The following is a 16,437-nucleotide window of genomic DNA, read 5'->3' on the forward strand; positions in this document are numbered from 1 at the left end:
TGCTTCCCCTGCGCTGTGGGTACTGCAGCGACCCCTAGTGATCACATGCCATGTGCATTCTCTTCCTGGCAGATTGTGCTACAAATTGGTTTAGTAAAAAAAGATGGGAAAAAAAAGACACCATCACTTGGTTTAAAACCCCAGGAAATGCAGGCATTAGATGCTAACAACCGTGTTCCAAATGTCAACCAAGCCTTGGCCGCATAAGCTACGCTCATCTCACCGTTGGAAACAACTGTGGGATTTATGCAGACAAGAAGTCCATGCCATAAATGCACGGCTTAGCCATCTTTGTTTCTCCTAGCAAAGCTGTCCCGAACTATTCAGTCATGAAAAAGAGGCGCTGGGGCTTCTCATGGTCCCTTCAAGGGTGTCTTTCACCTCTTGAGAAAAAGAACCAGCTGGTTCATCAAGATGAATCTAAGCTAAGACAGTTAGCTCAACAGTGGGCTGTGCTGGAACGAACATAGACTTAGAAACCGGGGGATTCATTCACTAGTGTTTATTTAGCACCCACTGTTCACCAGAAACTGTATTCATCTGAATTTAATAAATTAGTAAGATGTGGTCTCTGCCCTTGAAAAAATTATAGTCTAGGACAGGGGTCAGCAAACTTTGTAAAGGGCCAGATAAATATTTTCACACGGGCCACACTGTCGCTTTTGTACCTGTCAGTTCTGCCGTTGTAGTGCAAAAGCAGCCATAGACGATATGTAAATGAATGGGTGTGGCTGTGTTCCAATAAAACTTTACAAAAACAGGTGGTGGGCCGCATTTGGCCCACAGGCCTGTAATTTGTCAACCATTGGTCTAGGAGATGAGAGTGCCAGTCCCAGATCTGTCAGTAATTAGCTGAGTGGAGGTAGGCAAGTGTCTAACTGGATAGTCATTATCACCAAATATGAATGTGAGTATTTATTATGCTTATTATTCTTCACTTACACTAACTTGTGATGAGTGACAGTGACATCCATATACAAAGCAAGTGGCTAGGTGTGTGTGGGGGTTCTCTCTGTGTCTACAGAATCAAAGATAGGCATCTCTGAGCCTCAGTTTCCCCACCTGTACAATGAGGCCTTTTACTCTGTGCCTCTAAGAGCAGGGTTCCTGTTGTAAGAATGGAAGCATTCCTAAGATCTCTCCCAGCTCCAGGATACTATGCATCCAGTGAACATTTGGGTGATGATAAGCCCACTCACCTCATAAACCTCACCAGGCCCTCTTGGCCCCTTGGAGACCACGGAATCCCCTAGTGTGTCTGCGTCCTAACTGTGCCGAAGAGCGTGGTACCCTCTCGTTCGCTCCCCTCACCTTGCAGCTTGGGAAATGGAAGCATAGAGAAGTGAGTTGACTTGCACAAGGTGGCACATGGTTTTTATGCACGTGGTTGCTGTTGGCTTAGTGAATTAGCACATGGCGTCAGTGAGTTCAAGGTTACAGGATTGGTCCTTCTATGGGCCAGTTAGCTAGGCTAGGTTCTGTAGTTACAGTCCACACCCCTTATCCCAACCTGGCCACCTACTGTATCCATGTGGAGCACTGGATACCAGTTAGTGAGAAGGAGAATAATAATTATAAATAGTTTACATGTTATAATAACAGCTAACATTGAGTGAGTGCTGACTGCCGTCAACCATTGTTCTAAACACTCCACGCATTATCTCATTTCATCGCAATGACAGACTATTAGATATTATCATCACCCCCATTTTATGGGTAGGAATTCTGAGACACAGAGAGATTATATAATTTTCCCAACAGCCAATGGCTAGTAAGTGGCAAAGTCTGGAATAAAAACTCAGGCAGGTTCTAGAGACCCCTCCATTAGCTGGCTTCCCCACCTGCCTCCCCCGAGGGTGACAGATGGTAGAGTCCTACCATAAATCATATTCCACTGAATTCTCCCAACAGATCTGTGATGCAGATGTCATAATTCCTATTTTGAAAATCAGGAACGTAAAGCGAAAGGCCAGGTGACCCAGCCCTGGTCACATATTTGGAGAGATGGGGGAGCCCCAACTTGCCTCCAAGTCTTCCAGCTCATTCCACCATAGCCTGTCGGCACTGCCTCGTCATTGTTCCACCATTTCATGTCCAACAACTTAAAGGGCGTCTCTGGTTTAAAGGACAGGATCGTAGAGAGTTCAGAAGGATGATCCAGCATTTAGATAATTTAGATGATCCAGTATCTAAATAAAGTAGCAGGATGTCATCTCAAGGAGCAATTAGCACTTCTGAGCATTCAGTTCATTGCAGGAGAGAAACTCACAAGTTTTGAAAACTGTAGAAAAGTTTGGAAGACAGATAGCCAACCCCCATATCCACATTTACTTCTGTGTCTCAGACATAGATTCCTCCACCAAGCAGTCACGAGGCTACACACCTGTCCTCTGATTAAGGGACCAGGCTGGAGGCAGCGTCTCAATGGTTAAGCATGCAGCCTTAAAGATTTGAATTACCAGCATTCAGTTCCTGGTTGTGCCCTTGACATGTCGTGTGAATTTTTGTAAGTTACTCTCTTGCCTCTGTTTCCTTGTCTGTAAATTGGAGGTGGTAATACACCTGCCTCAAGGAAGGTTGAGGATTCGATGAGATGATGCCCGTGAAGTGCCTAGCAAGGTGCCCAGCACATGGTAAGCTCCCAATAAATGATCGCTGTTCGTATCATTATTCTGAGAGTTAACTGTTCGTTCATACATTTAACAAATACTTATTGTCTACTGTCTGCCAAGCCCTCTGCTTGTGCGTATACCAGTGGACCAGGTCAACATGATCCCTTCCTTATTGGTTTAGTCTATTGGCAGTCAGGTCTCTAGATCAATTTCTCAACCTCAGCTCTGTTGACAGCTTGAGGTGCATAATTCCTTGCTGTGGGGACCATCCTATGCTTCATGGATGCTTAGCAGCATCCCCGGTATCTACCCATTAGATGCCAGTAGTACACATACCACCGCCACCCCCAGATTGTGACAGCCAAAAGTGTCTTCAAACTTTTCCAAATGTCCCCTGGGAGGCAAAATCACCGCCGGTTGAGAACCACTGCCCTAAATGCAGTGGGTAGGTAGGCAGTGCCCACTCGTAGGATTGTTGTGAGAATTAAATGAGTTAATACTTGTAAAGAGCTTAGAACTGTGTCTGCAACTCCATTAGGGTGCCAGTTGTCTATAGTGTAACAAAGAAACACAAAACCCAGTAGTTAGAACAGTGAGCACTTATTTGGCACATGGGTCGAGGGGATGGCTGGAAGGTTCTTCTGATCTCAGCAGGCCTTGCTTCTGAGGTCAGCTGGCGGGTCAGCCGTGGTTTGCTTTAGTGAGCCCTGCTGGGCTCTGCTGCTGTCTCTCCTCTCAGCTTCACATGGTGGTTCACCCTCCAAGCTGGCTAGCCCAGGCTTGTTTCCGTTAGAAATAGGGCTCTGAGTGAGAGCACAGAAGCACACAGGGGGCCACTTGAAGCTAGCTCAGAATTGGCAGCTCTCACTTCTGCCGTGTTCTATTGGCCTGAGCAAGTCACGAGGCCAAGTGGTGGAGAAATGGACTCCAGCCCTTTGATGGGAAGAGCTGCAAAGTTACGTCTCAAGAGTGTGAATACAGCTAAGTGTGGAGAATGAGGGCCATTTTTGCAGCCCATCTCCCGTCATAGGGGTTCTCCATCCTTCTAGATGAAAGCTGTCGGGTGCATTGCAGAAACGTAACCATCTCCTGCTTCCTCTCCACTCTCCACAGTTTCTTGGAGTCACAGAGCTCTCAGCATATTGTGAAGGCTACTTTCTCAAAAACATGATGGTCCTCATCGAAAACGAAGCATTCAAGCAGCTCCTGTATGACAAAAATGGCGAAGGGACGGGCCAGGACGTGCTGCAGGACTTACAGAGGACGTTGGCCATCAGGATTCAGTCAATCCACTTGTCGTCTTCCAAAGGTTCTGTTGTCTGAAACGCCCAGCGGAGGGAACGCTCCCCGGGAACTTCCCAGATCTCCTGCTACATTGGCCTCACACAAACACATACAAATCCCACGTGGCGTCTGATTTTGGCCGAGGAGCTGCCTCTATGGCCTCAGCTTCTCTTGAATAAGCAAACTCAGCTCCCATGTGTTCCTGTTGAAAAACGAAGGCTATTCCACCGGTCTGCAGATCAGCTCGCAGCTGGGTCCGGAGCTTGAAGGTCAACGTGGGGCAGCCAAGCTAACCCCAGTCTGAGCACCCCTGGGGCACTTGAACACCCATTGTGGGGACCACTGTCGAAAGGATGGATTGAGAACTAAGGGTCCTTTGGTTTCCAGGTTGACAGTTGGAGAACTTTACTGACCCCAAAGAGCATTGATTACGCATTAAAGACTTTAGCAGCTGCGGTTCAGCAAGAGTCAGGCATGGTAGCGAATTGGTGAGACTATTACCAATAACGAAGAAATAATTTGGCAAATTTTTAGGGGTGGGAACTTTTTAAAATGTTCATAAAAAAAACAAAAACAGGGCAGCCTTGTAGTTTAAAATATATTTCTAAAAGCTTCACAGTTCATTTTCAACTGAATTGTGTTTAGGGATCTGTGTTTTGAGGTTATTTTTTTTTTCTTTTTTTTTAAAGAAAAACAGTAAGTCACAGGTCCACACTGTATAACATGCATCTGACAAGATATTGCCGATATTCTATACAAGGTGAAATAATCTGCCTTAGTGATCATGGTTACATAAAAAAGGTGCACTGCCAATAATTATCCTAATTCAGTAGTTGAAAACAGCCTGCATGCTAATCGTGGTTTCGGGATGAGATTTAAATGCCCCCACGTAACAAAACATGCGTTTGCATGGGCCTGAACCTGTGAAATGTTATGTTTGCGCTTCATTTTTTGCCAAGATAAAAATGTTCCATCACTTCTTGCTAAAAGTCCATCTGGTGAAACTAACATATCCATTTCTTCTCCCAATTACGAATGAGTCTGGGATGCCTTTGCAGAAATGTCTTTATAGATGATGCTGAATGGGGGGTGGGGGGGAGCACGTCCGAGAATTTACTATTAATCCCAGAGTTTTCTCTGTATTCTCAGAAGATGTTAATAGTTTGTTACTAGCCAGAAAATATGACTATGCTAGATTATTTTTAAAGATGAAACATATATGATAGGATGGATTCTTTCTGTATTCTGAGAGTGTACAGTATAGGGTTATCTATAATGAAAGTGTCTATCGACAGGGTTCCGTTTGCTCTGCCATATATTATAAGCAAAACAGATTGGTGAGGTGCCACAATATTCCAAATAATTTTTGAGTTGCTGCCTTTTTTCTCGTCCTTTCATTTGAAACCTAGATACATGCAGTAAAAACTAGGAGAATGACTTTTACCACTTTGGGATGACAAAGTTTCGTTGATAAACCTATTTCCTAGCATGCCTTCGGGAAGTTGTGTGCAGACCCTAGATTCTAAAGGAGCTGCTCTTCATCCATCGAGCTCGCTCCCTGAGCCATTGTTCAGAGGACCGGTGTCCAGTCCTGTTTCTTGAGTCTGACCCGTGGAGTGCATGGGCCACGCTGTCTACAGTACTGGCTCTCCTGGATGCTAATACATCATCCACTTGGTCATTTACCATCCTCCCCAGGCCCCACCATCAAATGAGGAAAGGGGAAAAAAACTGCCTGCAGGGGAGTCCAAGTCACAGATGCACAGCACGTGTGTGAGCCGTCACTGTCTCCTGCCTCCGTCGTGTCCTCAGAGATGCTACGTGGATGTTTCCTTAGCCTCGACTGACTTCCCTGTGAATGTCTAATGCCAGTTCAGGGTCTCCAGGCGTTGATTTGTACGGTGGCAACTCTTGACGGGCTTCTGTTATAGTTTGGTGTGCTTTCTCTGTCATTAAAAGCAATGATTTTCCCAAGCTGTGCATCGTTTGTATGGTGTGAGCGAGCACTTCGCCCAACACTTGGAGCCAGAGAACTTCACCCAGTTAAGAGACTGGAAAATGGCCCCACAGAAGAAGTCTGCAGGGGAAATTAAGACATGAGATGAAAGATAGGTGCTCCTGTTGCTGACAGTGGGCCGTTACCTGTCTACTCTGAACTAGAGCTTGGCTGGGAAAGCTCCAGTCCTCTGGGTCTGTGTCCACCTCTGGGTGTTGCCCTTCCATTTCCTTCTCTTCAGGCAGAGGAACTGACAGGTGCCGGCTCCCAGGCCACTGTCTTAGAGCCTCTTCCTACTGCAGCTGACTCGCCTGCAGAGGGTGACGTTCTGGCTGGCATTTGTGGCCTTGATGAAGCTTTTTGGGGCTGAGGGGATGGAGGAAAACAAGTTCTGTCAACAAGGTGCACCCCCTGCCTTGCCCCTGCAAGGGCCAGCATGAATCCATGCTCATGGGTAGTGGCATTATTCTTGGGTGGGGGTTGGATGTCCCGGTGGGACAAGCTGGGTGTCATCATCACTGAGGTCAAACCAAGTCCCCAGCTGGTCCTGACCCAGCCTGGGCCCAACCCAGGTCTGTGTGGGGATTAATGCCTCTGGTTCCTCCGCAGAGGCCTACAGGAAGCCTGGAAACCTGGCCAGTGAGGCTGGGCAAACAGCTGACATCACTAGCACCTTCCAAAAGTGACTACTCACCCCTGCTTAGTAGTTGGGGTCTGTTTCTTCTTTAAGAAGCAACCGAAGCCATGAAGAGCCAGGGCCCAGAACTCTGAGTCAGGCCAGGAGAACAGAAGGTCGATTATTTTTGTGCATCCTCCTCTGGGTAGCCTCAGGGTGAGTGAGCCACTGGATGTATTCCCCTTGGAAAGATAAAGTGTATGCTGTGGCCTTTGCCTGTTGCTTGTCTGGTAGACAGCTTTGTCATTCACTTCTTAGCAAAGCCTGCACAAGGACCCCTTAGCATCTGGGGGGAGGAGGGGAGCCTGCCTGCCTGCCACAAAGCTCCCCTCCGCTCCTTCCATTTGCCAGGAGCAGCTGTAAGTACGTGCTTGCAGTCACCCAAATAAACACAAAGGCTCCACTCGGCTTCTGCTGCCCCTGCCCCATGTGGAATCTGGCTTCTATATACCATGTTCGAGTGTCATCCATGCTCCCTGGAAGGAGAATCCTCCACCCCAAACGGAGATCAAGGCTTGAGTTCCCATCACGGAGGGGCCCAGGCGGAAGCTGGAAGGAAGCGCCGTCACGCCTCAGGGTGGGGTTGAATGGAGGGGCTCTCAGATCTCCACCCCTGAGATTCTGCAGTTCTGTGGTTCCCTTTTTGTAGCTCACGTTGTTTTTCCCGGGAAGCCCTAGGCAGAACATGTTACTCCAACTGGGTGTCGTTTCATCCACTGTTGTCTGATCGAGTCGGTTTTATCACATAGGGTTTTACTAACCTCAGGCCATGCGCCACGGCACAGCATGGATAAAGGGGTGAGGATCCTAGATGGTTCTCTGAGAAAATCTCCTGTATCACCAGACGTGGGTTCCCTGCCTTCTTCCAAAATCAGTGCTCCTCTCCCCCCCCCCCCCCACCTCACCTCGAGTTTGCTGGCTTGCGTCACAGATCGAGGGTTGCAAGAAGTGGCCACATCCTACCACTCCTGACTCCTTTTCCTACCGGCCCCTACGCAGACACCCTCCGAGACTAGCAGACCACTTCTTAGGCTTCTCAGCTTGAGGGTTCAAGTAGGGAGGCGTCCACTGAGCCCCTTCTATGCAGTACCCGCTGCTGGGCTCTGGCTCCACACGTTCCAAGCCAGTCCAGCCCCTGACCAGCCTTGAGACACTGGGCAAGTTAGTTTGCCTAGTTTTCGTTTTCCTCTTTTGAGAAATTGAATGTAACTAACAGGATTGTTGGGAGGATTAAAGGAAATATTTTGTATGGGTCCTACACAGTTAGTAGCAGAAAAAAGGTATTTCCAAACTTCTAAGACTGAGCAGAGAGAAGGAGAAATTGACGACTCGCACAAGGAAAGGAAGGTTAATGATTTTGCCCATTTCTAGAACTTTCTACTGCAGCAATTCCCATGGTGGTTTGTGATTCTCTAAGATTTTGCTACTTAGTCCAGGGGATGTGGAGAAATTCCCCCAAAACAGCTCCATTGCGAGCCAATACTGATGGCCTAGAGGTTAAAGTTCACCACTCTCACCGCTTCTGCAGCCGGGGTTCACTTCCTGGTCACGGAACCACGCCAGACGTCTGTCAGTTGCCTTGCTGTGGTGGCGGCTCATATAGAAGAACTAGAATGACTTATCACTGGGATATACAACCATGCACTGGGGCTTTGGAGAGAAAAAAAAAGAGGAAGATTGGTAACAGGTGTTAGGGCCAATCTTTCCCTACAAAGGAGAAAAAACCCAGCTCTATTGCAATCCTAGTTCCTAGCACTGTCAGTGATCAAGAAGTGTTTAAGTCAATGAAAGCCAAGTTCAACTAGATTTTCTTTCATATAAATGCTATAAATATTTCATATATTTTCATAGAAATAGTAAACATAAACTATATAATATATAGAAATACTAAACATACTTTCCTATAAATACTATATTTACTAAATATTAGAGTTGCAGGGACCAGCTCTCCCAAACTCCTCATCTACTCAGAAATGTGAGACTCAACATTGGTGACTCATATGACATGAGTCTAAGGCCTGAGGCCCCACAAATGAGTGAGCAGACAGACCCGCTGGGGGACTCTCCGTCCAGCGCTGGGGACCATGGCTCCTTGGAGAGGAGGAGTATAGCCACAAGTCCCCAAATGAAACTAATTGCTAGATGTCAACTCCAGAAAAATCCGGATCGCTGTCCTCATCAAGTCAGCAGCTAAGTCCATGTCCTTTGCTGCCCATTGAGTGTGTGGACACTCATCCCCCTGCCCTCCACTGAGAAATCTCCCTGGTGAAACTTCGTGTCCTTTCTGTTCCTCCCAGCCTGGCCAACGCCTCGAATCAGGCAGCACGTGCCTTCGGACAGGGCTGTTGCAGAAGCCGCTGTGATGCCTATTTTTTCACCCTCTTTAAAAATAACCCAGCAGATTTTAAACTTCCTGCCTGGTGGGAAAAAAAAATAGAACTCGCACTCAGCAATCACAGAGCACGTTATTTCCCATTGCTGATGAGGCAGGCAGATAATGAGTGCCCTGCGAAAGGACACATCTCCGAGTTTAGCTCTGAATGTGAAAAGACAATCTGTCTGCCTGAATAAGCAATTAAAAGAGATGCCCCAATGTCATTGGTGCACTCTTTGGATGTTGCTTTTCAGAGTTAACCTGCAGATGAGTGAAGTTTAACGCCATCTCACACCTCTGGGACTAGGAGCTGCAAAGAGAGGAGGAGGGTAGTGAACAGAGGGCTCTGGGCTGGGCACCAGATGTCAACTCTGGTCGCGTTGCTGCCATTGGCTACTTGGGTGACCTTGGCTGGACCTCTTCTCCACTTTGGACCTGTTTCCTCAACTCTAAATGGGAGTCTTTCTGAGCTGATGTTCTCTGCACCTGCACTGGGACATGTCACACTTCTTTCACTACATTCGTATATTAGAACCTTGCAGTAACACTATTTAGTGTGATAGAACATTCTGGATTGCATCCAGGAAGACTTAGGAAAAGGAACCTCAGATAATGATGATGTCTTCGGTAAAACAGGCAGGAAACTGAATGAGAGCCTTACCACAAGGCTGCAAGGATATTTTATTATAAGGATGCGTCTCACCAGATCATAGCTTCATGACTACCATCTCCTTTCTGTTTTGGTTTTTTTTTTTCACTTTTTGTTTTTAAATAATTTTATTTTATAGATTCATAGGAAGTTGTAAAGATCGCACAGAGAGGTCCCGTCTACCCTTCACCCAGTTTCCCCCAACAGTTACCTCTTAAATACCTCCAGTACAATATCAAAACCAGGAAACTGACATTGGCACAATGTATGTGCATAGTTCTACACCATTTTGTGACGTGTGTAGATTTGTTTAACCACCACAATCACTATTCCATCACCACAAAGATCTTACCCCCTCCCTCCACACATACCATGCCCAACCCCTGGCAACCACTGGTCTGTTTTCCATTTCTACAGTTTTGTCATTTTGAGAATGTTATGTAAATGGAACCGTACAGTAAGTGGCTTTCTTCACTCAGCTCAGTGCCCTTGAGATCCATCCAAGGATGTTGCAGTTATTGAGAGGCTGTTCCTTTTTATTGCTGAGTAATATTCCCCAGTGTCTCATCTCCTTTTAACCAAGTACACGGGAATGGCAGGAAGTATGGCAGTGAGACAGCACGGCTCTGGCAGCCAACTCTGGTTATAGCTCCCAGAAAACAAGTATGTCTCCTGAGAGCTGGACATGACTTTCTCGTCCTGTAGCATCAAGAGGAGACTGTCCTATGATGTTAGTCCGACAATTTGGTGTTAGTGATGGATCACAGAGATCCACTGCTCCCACCTGAGCTAAATGGCTTTTCGGCTCTACAGTGAGGTCCTTCTGTGATTGACTGACTTTCCCAAACATCTCACGGATGGCGTAGGGAACACTTCTCAAACTCAATCTGTAAGCACATCCCTGGGGATCCTGTTGAAATACAGGTTCTGAGTCAGTGGGGCTGGGTCAGGCTTGAGACTCAGTGTTTCTAACAAGCATCCAGGTGATGCTGATGCTGCTGGTCCAGGAACCGCTCTTTGAGTAGCGAAGGTGTAGAGTATTGACAAATAGAAATGGCAAGCAATAGGATATGCTGGAGTATAAGAGGAAGGCATTTGGTGTAAACCTAATTTGGCCTGACTGCTTTTTTCCAAAAGGGCCTGAAATGGCCATCAAGCACGCATTGTATATCTGCGTAAACATTTGCCATGTCCCAAAGACAAGAACAAAGGCCCTTAAGATAAAGGTACAACTCCCCCCTCCCAACTTTGGCATTTCCTTAAGGATAAGCATCTTTCCTTAGGCTAGGAACTGACTGCTGTGCTCACCTGTGACCACCCAGCTCAAGACAACAGACCTGCCACCCTGCTGTGTCCACCGAGCCAGCAGACCTACTTGCTGTGTCCATCAATCGCTGTGCTGACAGAGCAGTCTGGTGACTATTGTAAAAGGGACATTTCAATCATATGTGAAACATCCTCTTTGAGGGTATATAACCACTCTGTACACCCCACTTCTTTGGTGCCCTTCCTTCCTTCCTTCGGGAAGAAAGGCCCCAGGCCACGGTCCTCACATTTTGGCTCAGAATAAACTCACCCAAATTTTCATTTATAGATTGGTTATAGATTATTTTCGTTGACCGTATGGAGGTCAGAGTTTCCTCTCAAACCCTGTCTGCTCAAACCGTGCCAGACCCAACCTGTGACTTTTGTCCTGTCACCTGGGCTTTCTGGAATCTCAACCTCATGGGTTATTATGAGCCTTTCCTTCTGCCCCAGACCGTGAAAACATTTTAACAGTATTCTGAGAAAATCATTTGAAAAACCTAATTTTTTCTAGGCAGAGGGTTCAAACAGTCTGAATGAAGCCAAAGGAATTACTCACACACAATCCAATTCTACCCTCACTTTTTCTTGGTCTGCCTTTGGTCTAAAGCAAATGTACTTATTTCATAGGTGTTTACTGATGGCCCAATATGCATGAGGGATCCACCTCGCTGTTATGGCATTAAGCACCCAAACTCTCCCCCTTTTATTCTTCCTTTTTCTGTCAGGGTTCGCAGTAGAGGGAGAGGAGAAAATTCTTGTTTATTTTCAGACTGTTTTCTGTACTCACAGAGGCCCCCTGGGAGTGGTAGGGACACCCGGGAGGATCAGGAAGGGAACAAAGACAGCTGTCCCTTCCACCTTCACTTCAAGGTACTTTGATTGTGGAGAGCGTTGAGCAAAGCATCTGGTTCAAAATGGCTGCCGGGCGACCTTGAGACTTGTCAGCATTTGCATGGGGAACGCGCGAGTAGAGAAGAAGAAAGAGTGGCAGGATCACATCCATAAGGACTCATTATTTTCTTTCCTTGTCAAGGGAATGACTGTATTTTCAGCACTTCAAAGGAATCACTCTCATACATTAAAGATTCTAGTTGGGGGTCGGGGGAAGCTCAGACATTGTTTTCTGTTGACCAAGGCATAAGAAAGTAAGAAAGTAGGTAAAGTCTGTTTTTCTCGAAATTCCTTAGGTCAGGGAATGATTCCCTACCCCCGGGATGTGAGGATTTCAGTTGACCAGTGAGTTTAATGTAAATCAGCTGAGTGATGTGGCTTCTCAAAAGAGTTAATTTAGTGATAGGCTCCATTAATAGAAGCAGGAGCGATAGAATGAGGAGGTGATGGTTCTCTCTGCACTGGAGAGATCCCTGCTGGAGTTGTGCATTTGGTTCAAGGCCTGGATGAGTCAGGGTTCCTAGCGGCAAGCCACTCTGGCTAATTTAAGAAGAAAGGGGATTTAGTCAAAGGTATTAGGTGATTCATACAGTTGTTCAGAGGGCTAGAGAAACCATTTCAAGGTGGAGCTTTTGGGAATAACTTACGCACCGTGACACAGAAAAGGCCTGATGAGGTCATTGCTGCCCCCAAATACTACCAAGCAGAAATTAATAACAGCAGTTCTGCAGGTACCAGGAGCTTTCCGGGAGTACGCTGCTGCTGCAAACAGCAGTACACTCCTGCGTCAGGAATTCACCCTGCCCCGGAAAACTCAAAGCCTCGCGTGCCCCTGCACCACCAAATGGAGCCCCCATTTCCTCATGTTCCTTTCAGAATCAAAGTGACATTTCTGTGCACCGACCAGCAGAACTTAGGTCCTGTGACTGCATCTCAGCTACAGAGGAGGCTGGGAATTTCCATTCTCTCTGCTACGTTCGGGAGCCAGAACTGGTACCACGGGACTCCTACAAATATAGAAAGATGATGAGGAACCACGAACATGACAGACGTCCCCCATTCTTAATGAAGGTCACAGAGAAATGGCAGCCTCATCAGAAGGAAATAACCAGACAGCGAAAGAACAGCTGAAGGAGCTGGGATGTTTGGCCCATAGAAGGGAAAACTTGGGTGACCGGGATGGTTGTTTTCAAATAGCAGACGTTTCATAGATAAGAGGAATTTGCCTCATTCAGTGTGGGCACAGGGATTACAGCTGTTCCAGGAATGGACAATTCAAGGATTCAGAATTCACCTAAGTGTAGATAAGAACTTTTCAGTCAGAGCAAAACCTTCCAAAGATGGAATGAGCTGTCACGGGGGTAGTGAGTTCCCCATCACAGGAAGCATTCAAGAAAACGCTGGTCAACCACTTGATAGAGATTCAAGCAATAAACAGGGGTAGAATGTAAAGGTCCCTTACAACTCAGGGATATTATCATTATTCATTCTCTTTTTCTGGTATTAATCACCTATTTGGCCTCAGAAAACAGATCAATCTTGATATATCTTATGTAGAATTTGTAATGACCCCCCGGCCTTCATTTTTTTGCCAGTGCTGCATTTTATTAAAACCTGCCACTCTATTTATCCTCATCAAGTTAGGGAGGCAGCAGTTCAATTCATTATTCTTACTTACCTAATACAGAGAGAAGAGAAACAGTCTACGAAACCTCACCAGCTGGGAAGAAAAAAAGTAGCTAGAAGCAATTTAGTCACTGCAAATGTGACTTCTTTTTATCAAGGAAAAAAATAGATTTCAGTAAAGCAATCAAGTCAGGGAAGGGCCGTTTTTGAGAGTAGAATGAAATCCAGGTATGTGAAATTGCACATGTCAACATTGCATCTGTTATGCATTTTTTAAACCAGACTCAATAGAGAATAACCATGAGTCGTGCATCAGTTTGGCCACAAGCGCCTGGTGAGTGAGTTCCGCTGTCAGCCTCAGTCTTCCCACCTCCAGAATGGGAATGTCACTGCACGACACAGTAGGTGCTGGAGAGGCGCTCTCGTAGCCATGGTGGGAGGGAGGGAGAGCTCTGTCAAAATGCAGAACGCCATGTTTACCAACGGCTGGGGAAGCAGGGAGAAGCAAGAGGGAAGCTGGGGTCTGTCCCTGCCTGGAGCTGGCTGCCTCCAGTCTCATCTCCAATTGGTTAAAGCCACCTCCCCCTCAGCCCCAGGTCCCCAAAGGCCAGCAGTGGCTCTGTCAACCATCCAGCCCGGAGCAGCCTGACAGCTCACCTCTTTCTACACTGTTGAGCTTGAGGAGTCCTCCCCTAGCTTCCAGTTTGATTCATGACACTCTCTTGACAGCCTCACTCCCTGGAGCCCCCCGGGGACTCCAGCGTTTTGTTCATCTCCTGCGCTGAGCTCTTAGGTAGGAATTTCACTATGTGACTGTCAGCCGCTTGTCACATTTCATCCTGGAGGCAATGGAAACAACACTCAAGTATTGCACACACCCTGTACGTGCCGCATCAGAGATGCATCTGTGTGACTGAAATATCATTTTCAGTACTTGGAAGAGTGGGGTGTTTTCCATTCTTTTTTATTTTGCAATCCTCTTTCATATCTTTGAGTTCAGAAATTGGCATGAAAGGACAGGGCCGGTTTTAGAGAATGATTCCCTGACAGATGAAAGACCACCACAGCTCCATCCTGTATATGCCTACCACGGAAAGACGCTCTGCTGTGTACATAAATATGAAAACAAGTAAAACCCGACATTGCTCTGACTTGGACGTTATAGTGAGATCTCACATTTATTGAGCCTTTATCATGTGATAGACCCTGTACCAAGTGCTTTATGTGCATTATCTCAGTCCTCACAACGAATCCTATGTGATGAGCATTGGTATTCCCATCTTACAGATAGGGAAACTGAGGTGCAGACAGCAAGGCTAAGAAAGTAAGGGCAGAGCTGGAATGTGGACCTGTGTTGGTCTGAGCTCTACGCCAGCCGTTCCGCTTTGTCCCACCTCGTTTATAATTTATAATGCCTCCTTCAAAGAGGGGCGGGAGAGAATTAGATGCTCCTCTCCTCTTCACTGCTTTAAGAAAATGACCATTCAGATAACTACTCAGAAGAGGAAGAAAAAACCTTAGGGGCTCAGACAAAGGTCAATCTTGGGTATCTGTGGTGAGCTGTTATGCCAAGGTCAACTCCTTCTGGATATAGTCTTTTGTTGTGTTTTGTTTGGGGGAGAAAGGGGTGTTGAGTGGTGTATGGGTTCAGTTCATATTGACCGATATTTAATGGGCATTGATTGTCACTGGGAAGAGAGATGAAGAAGATGGGGTCCCTCAAGGTGCTCCCTGACACACACACACACAGCCTGGGGACCGAGTTGCTGCCAGGCCAATGCTTGCTGTGAAGTGAGATAGTAGGAGGTGGGCAGACAGCCTCCAAGCACCCACCACTAGGACCACCCCCACATCTCTTTATCAGATGGGCCCAAGGTGACTGATTGTCATGCTCAGGGGGCCGCTGGTCAAACGGGAGATGTGATTGGCCCACTATGCCTCTGAGCCAGCATCTTTCCTGATTTGGATTTTTGGCTTTTATTGGGCCAAGGTCCCACCAACCTGGATCCTCAGTCTTGCTGATAAATAGAGAAAGCATCTGGGGAAAGTTCCCTAAAGGCTGATTTCACCCCAAACAGCGACTCAGAGGTGGGCCCCACTTCCCCAGGGGCACACACCCCACGAGGCATCACCTGGCCTCTAAGACTCGCTCTCCATTCCCACGGGGTGAGGAGAGTGTGGCATGCTTGTGTTAACACAAAGCCAGATTTATTCCTCTTTCCAGGCACAGGAAACCATCTGAATTTGGGAGGTTTGGTTTTTTAATCTCTTGTTAGAGCCGAGAAAGACTTCAAAGACGCAACTGCTTCTTAGAGCTTTTTGAACAAGAAAAAGATGAAGGATGCGCGTTCTGTGGCCCAGTTGCTGCAGCGTGCTGACCAAGCTTCTTCCTTTGACTTCCCCACGGAGGATGCAAGGTTTGTTTGCTTTCTGTTGCTGAGACTGCTATGTAACGTTTGCTGCTACTATAACCTTCAGAAGCACCCCAAGAATAAACCACCAAAAACACCTCAAGCTTACATGGGCATTCTAGTTTTTTCATGGTTGTTGGTTTTTCTTAACAAATGGGCCAGTTTGAGCTGAAACACAGTTCTGTTTGCTCCCATTTCCTATTGTACATACAGCATCTTCATCTTAACAACATCTGTATTCAGGGGAGCTAGAGCACAAGGGCAGATTGAGAAAGCCCAGTACATGCACAGCTTTGTGGGGTTTTTTGCTTTTTAGGGTATTTTTTAGCAAAACCAGGAGATAGGTAAATAGCTCTGATGTCGAGGCAGTGGGAAGTCAGGACGCTGAACAACTTGTGGTTGGGGTGTGGACTCAGAGGGGTCCTCAAGCGGCTTTCAGAAATGCCAGCCTTGAGTTAGCCCGCCCAGCCTTTGTCTGACTTCCTGTGGGGGGGTCGTGTCGCTACTCAGCCCTCACGCGGTTGTGTTGAAGGCAGGGGACGGCTCACTTAGGGAGGATACAACGTGAACTGAGGATTGCTAGGACTGGGCAAAATCCTTTCATCGTCCG

The 16,437-nt window shown here is 46.8% G+C and overlaps 1 protein-coding gene across 4 annotated transcripts in view; it reads left to right on the forward strand.

The window, feature by feature from the left end:
• ABTB3 (ankyrin repeat and BTB domain containing 3) overlaps window positions 1-5,870 on the forward strand; it is a 301,232-nt gene extending 295,362 nt beyond the window's left edge. For all 4 annotated transcript variants that reach the window (XM_070600630.1, XM_070600632.1, XM_070600631.1 and 1 more), the window contains one exon: window positions 3,726-5,870. In XM_070600630.1, the coding sequence (XP_070456731.1) occupies window positions 3,726-3,935 (210 nt within the window). In that variant the 3' untranslated portion in view covers window positions 3,936-5,870. The remainder of the gene's footprint in view (window positions 1-3,725) is intronic.
• Window positions 5,871-16,437: the final 10,567 nt, after the last annotated feature.

Source organism: Equus przewalskii, chromosome 29 (assembly GCF_037783145.1).
Source record: "Equus przewalskii isolate Varuska chromosome 29, EquPr2, whole genome shotgun sequence".
In the NCBI taxonomy this organism is placed as follows: Eukaryota; Metazoa; Chordata; class Mammalia; order Perissodactyla; family Equidae; genus Equus; species Equus przewalskii.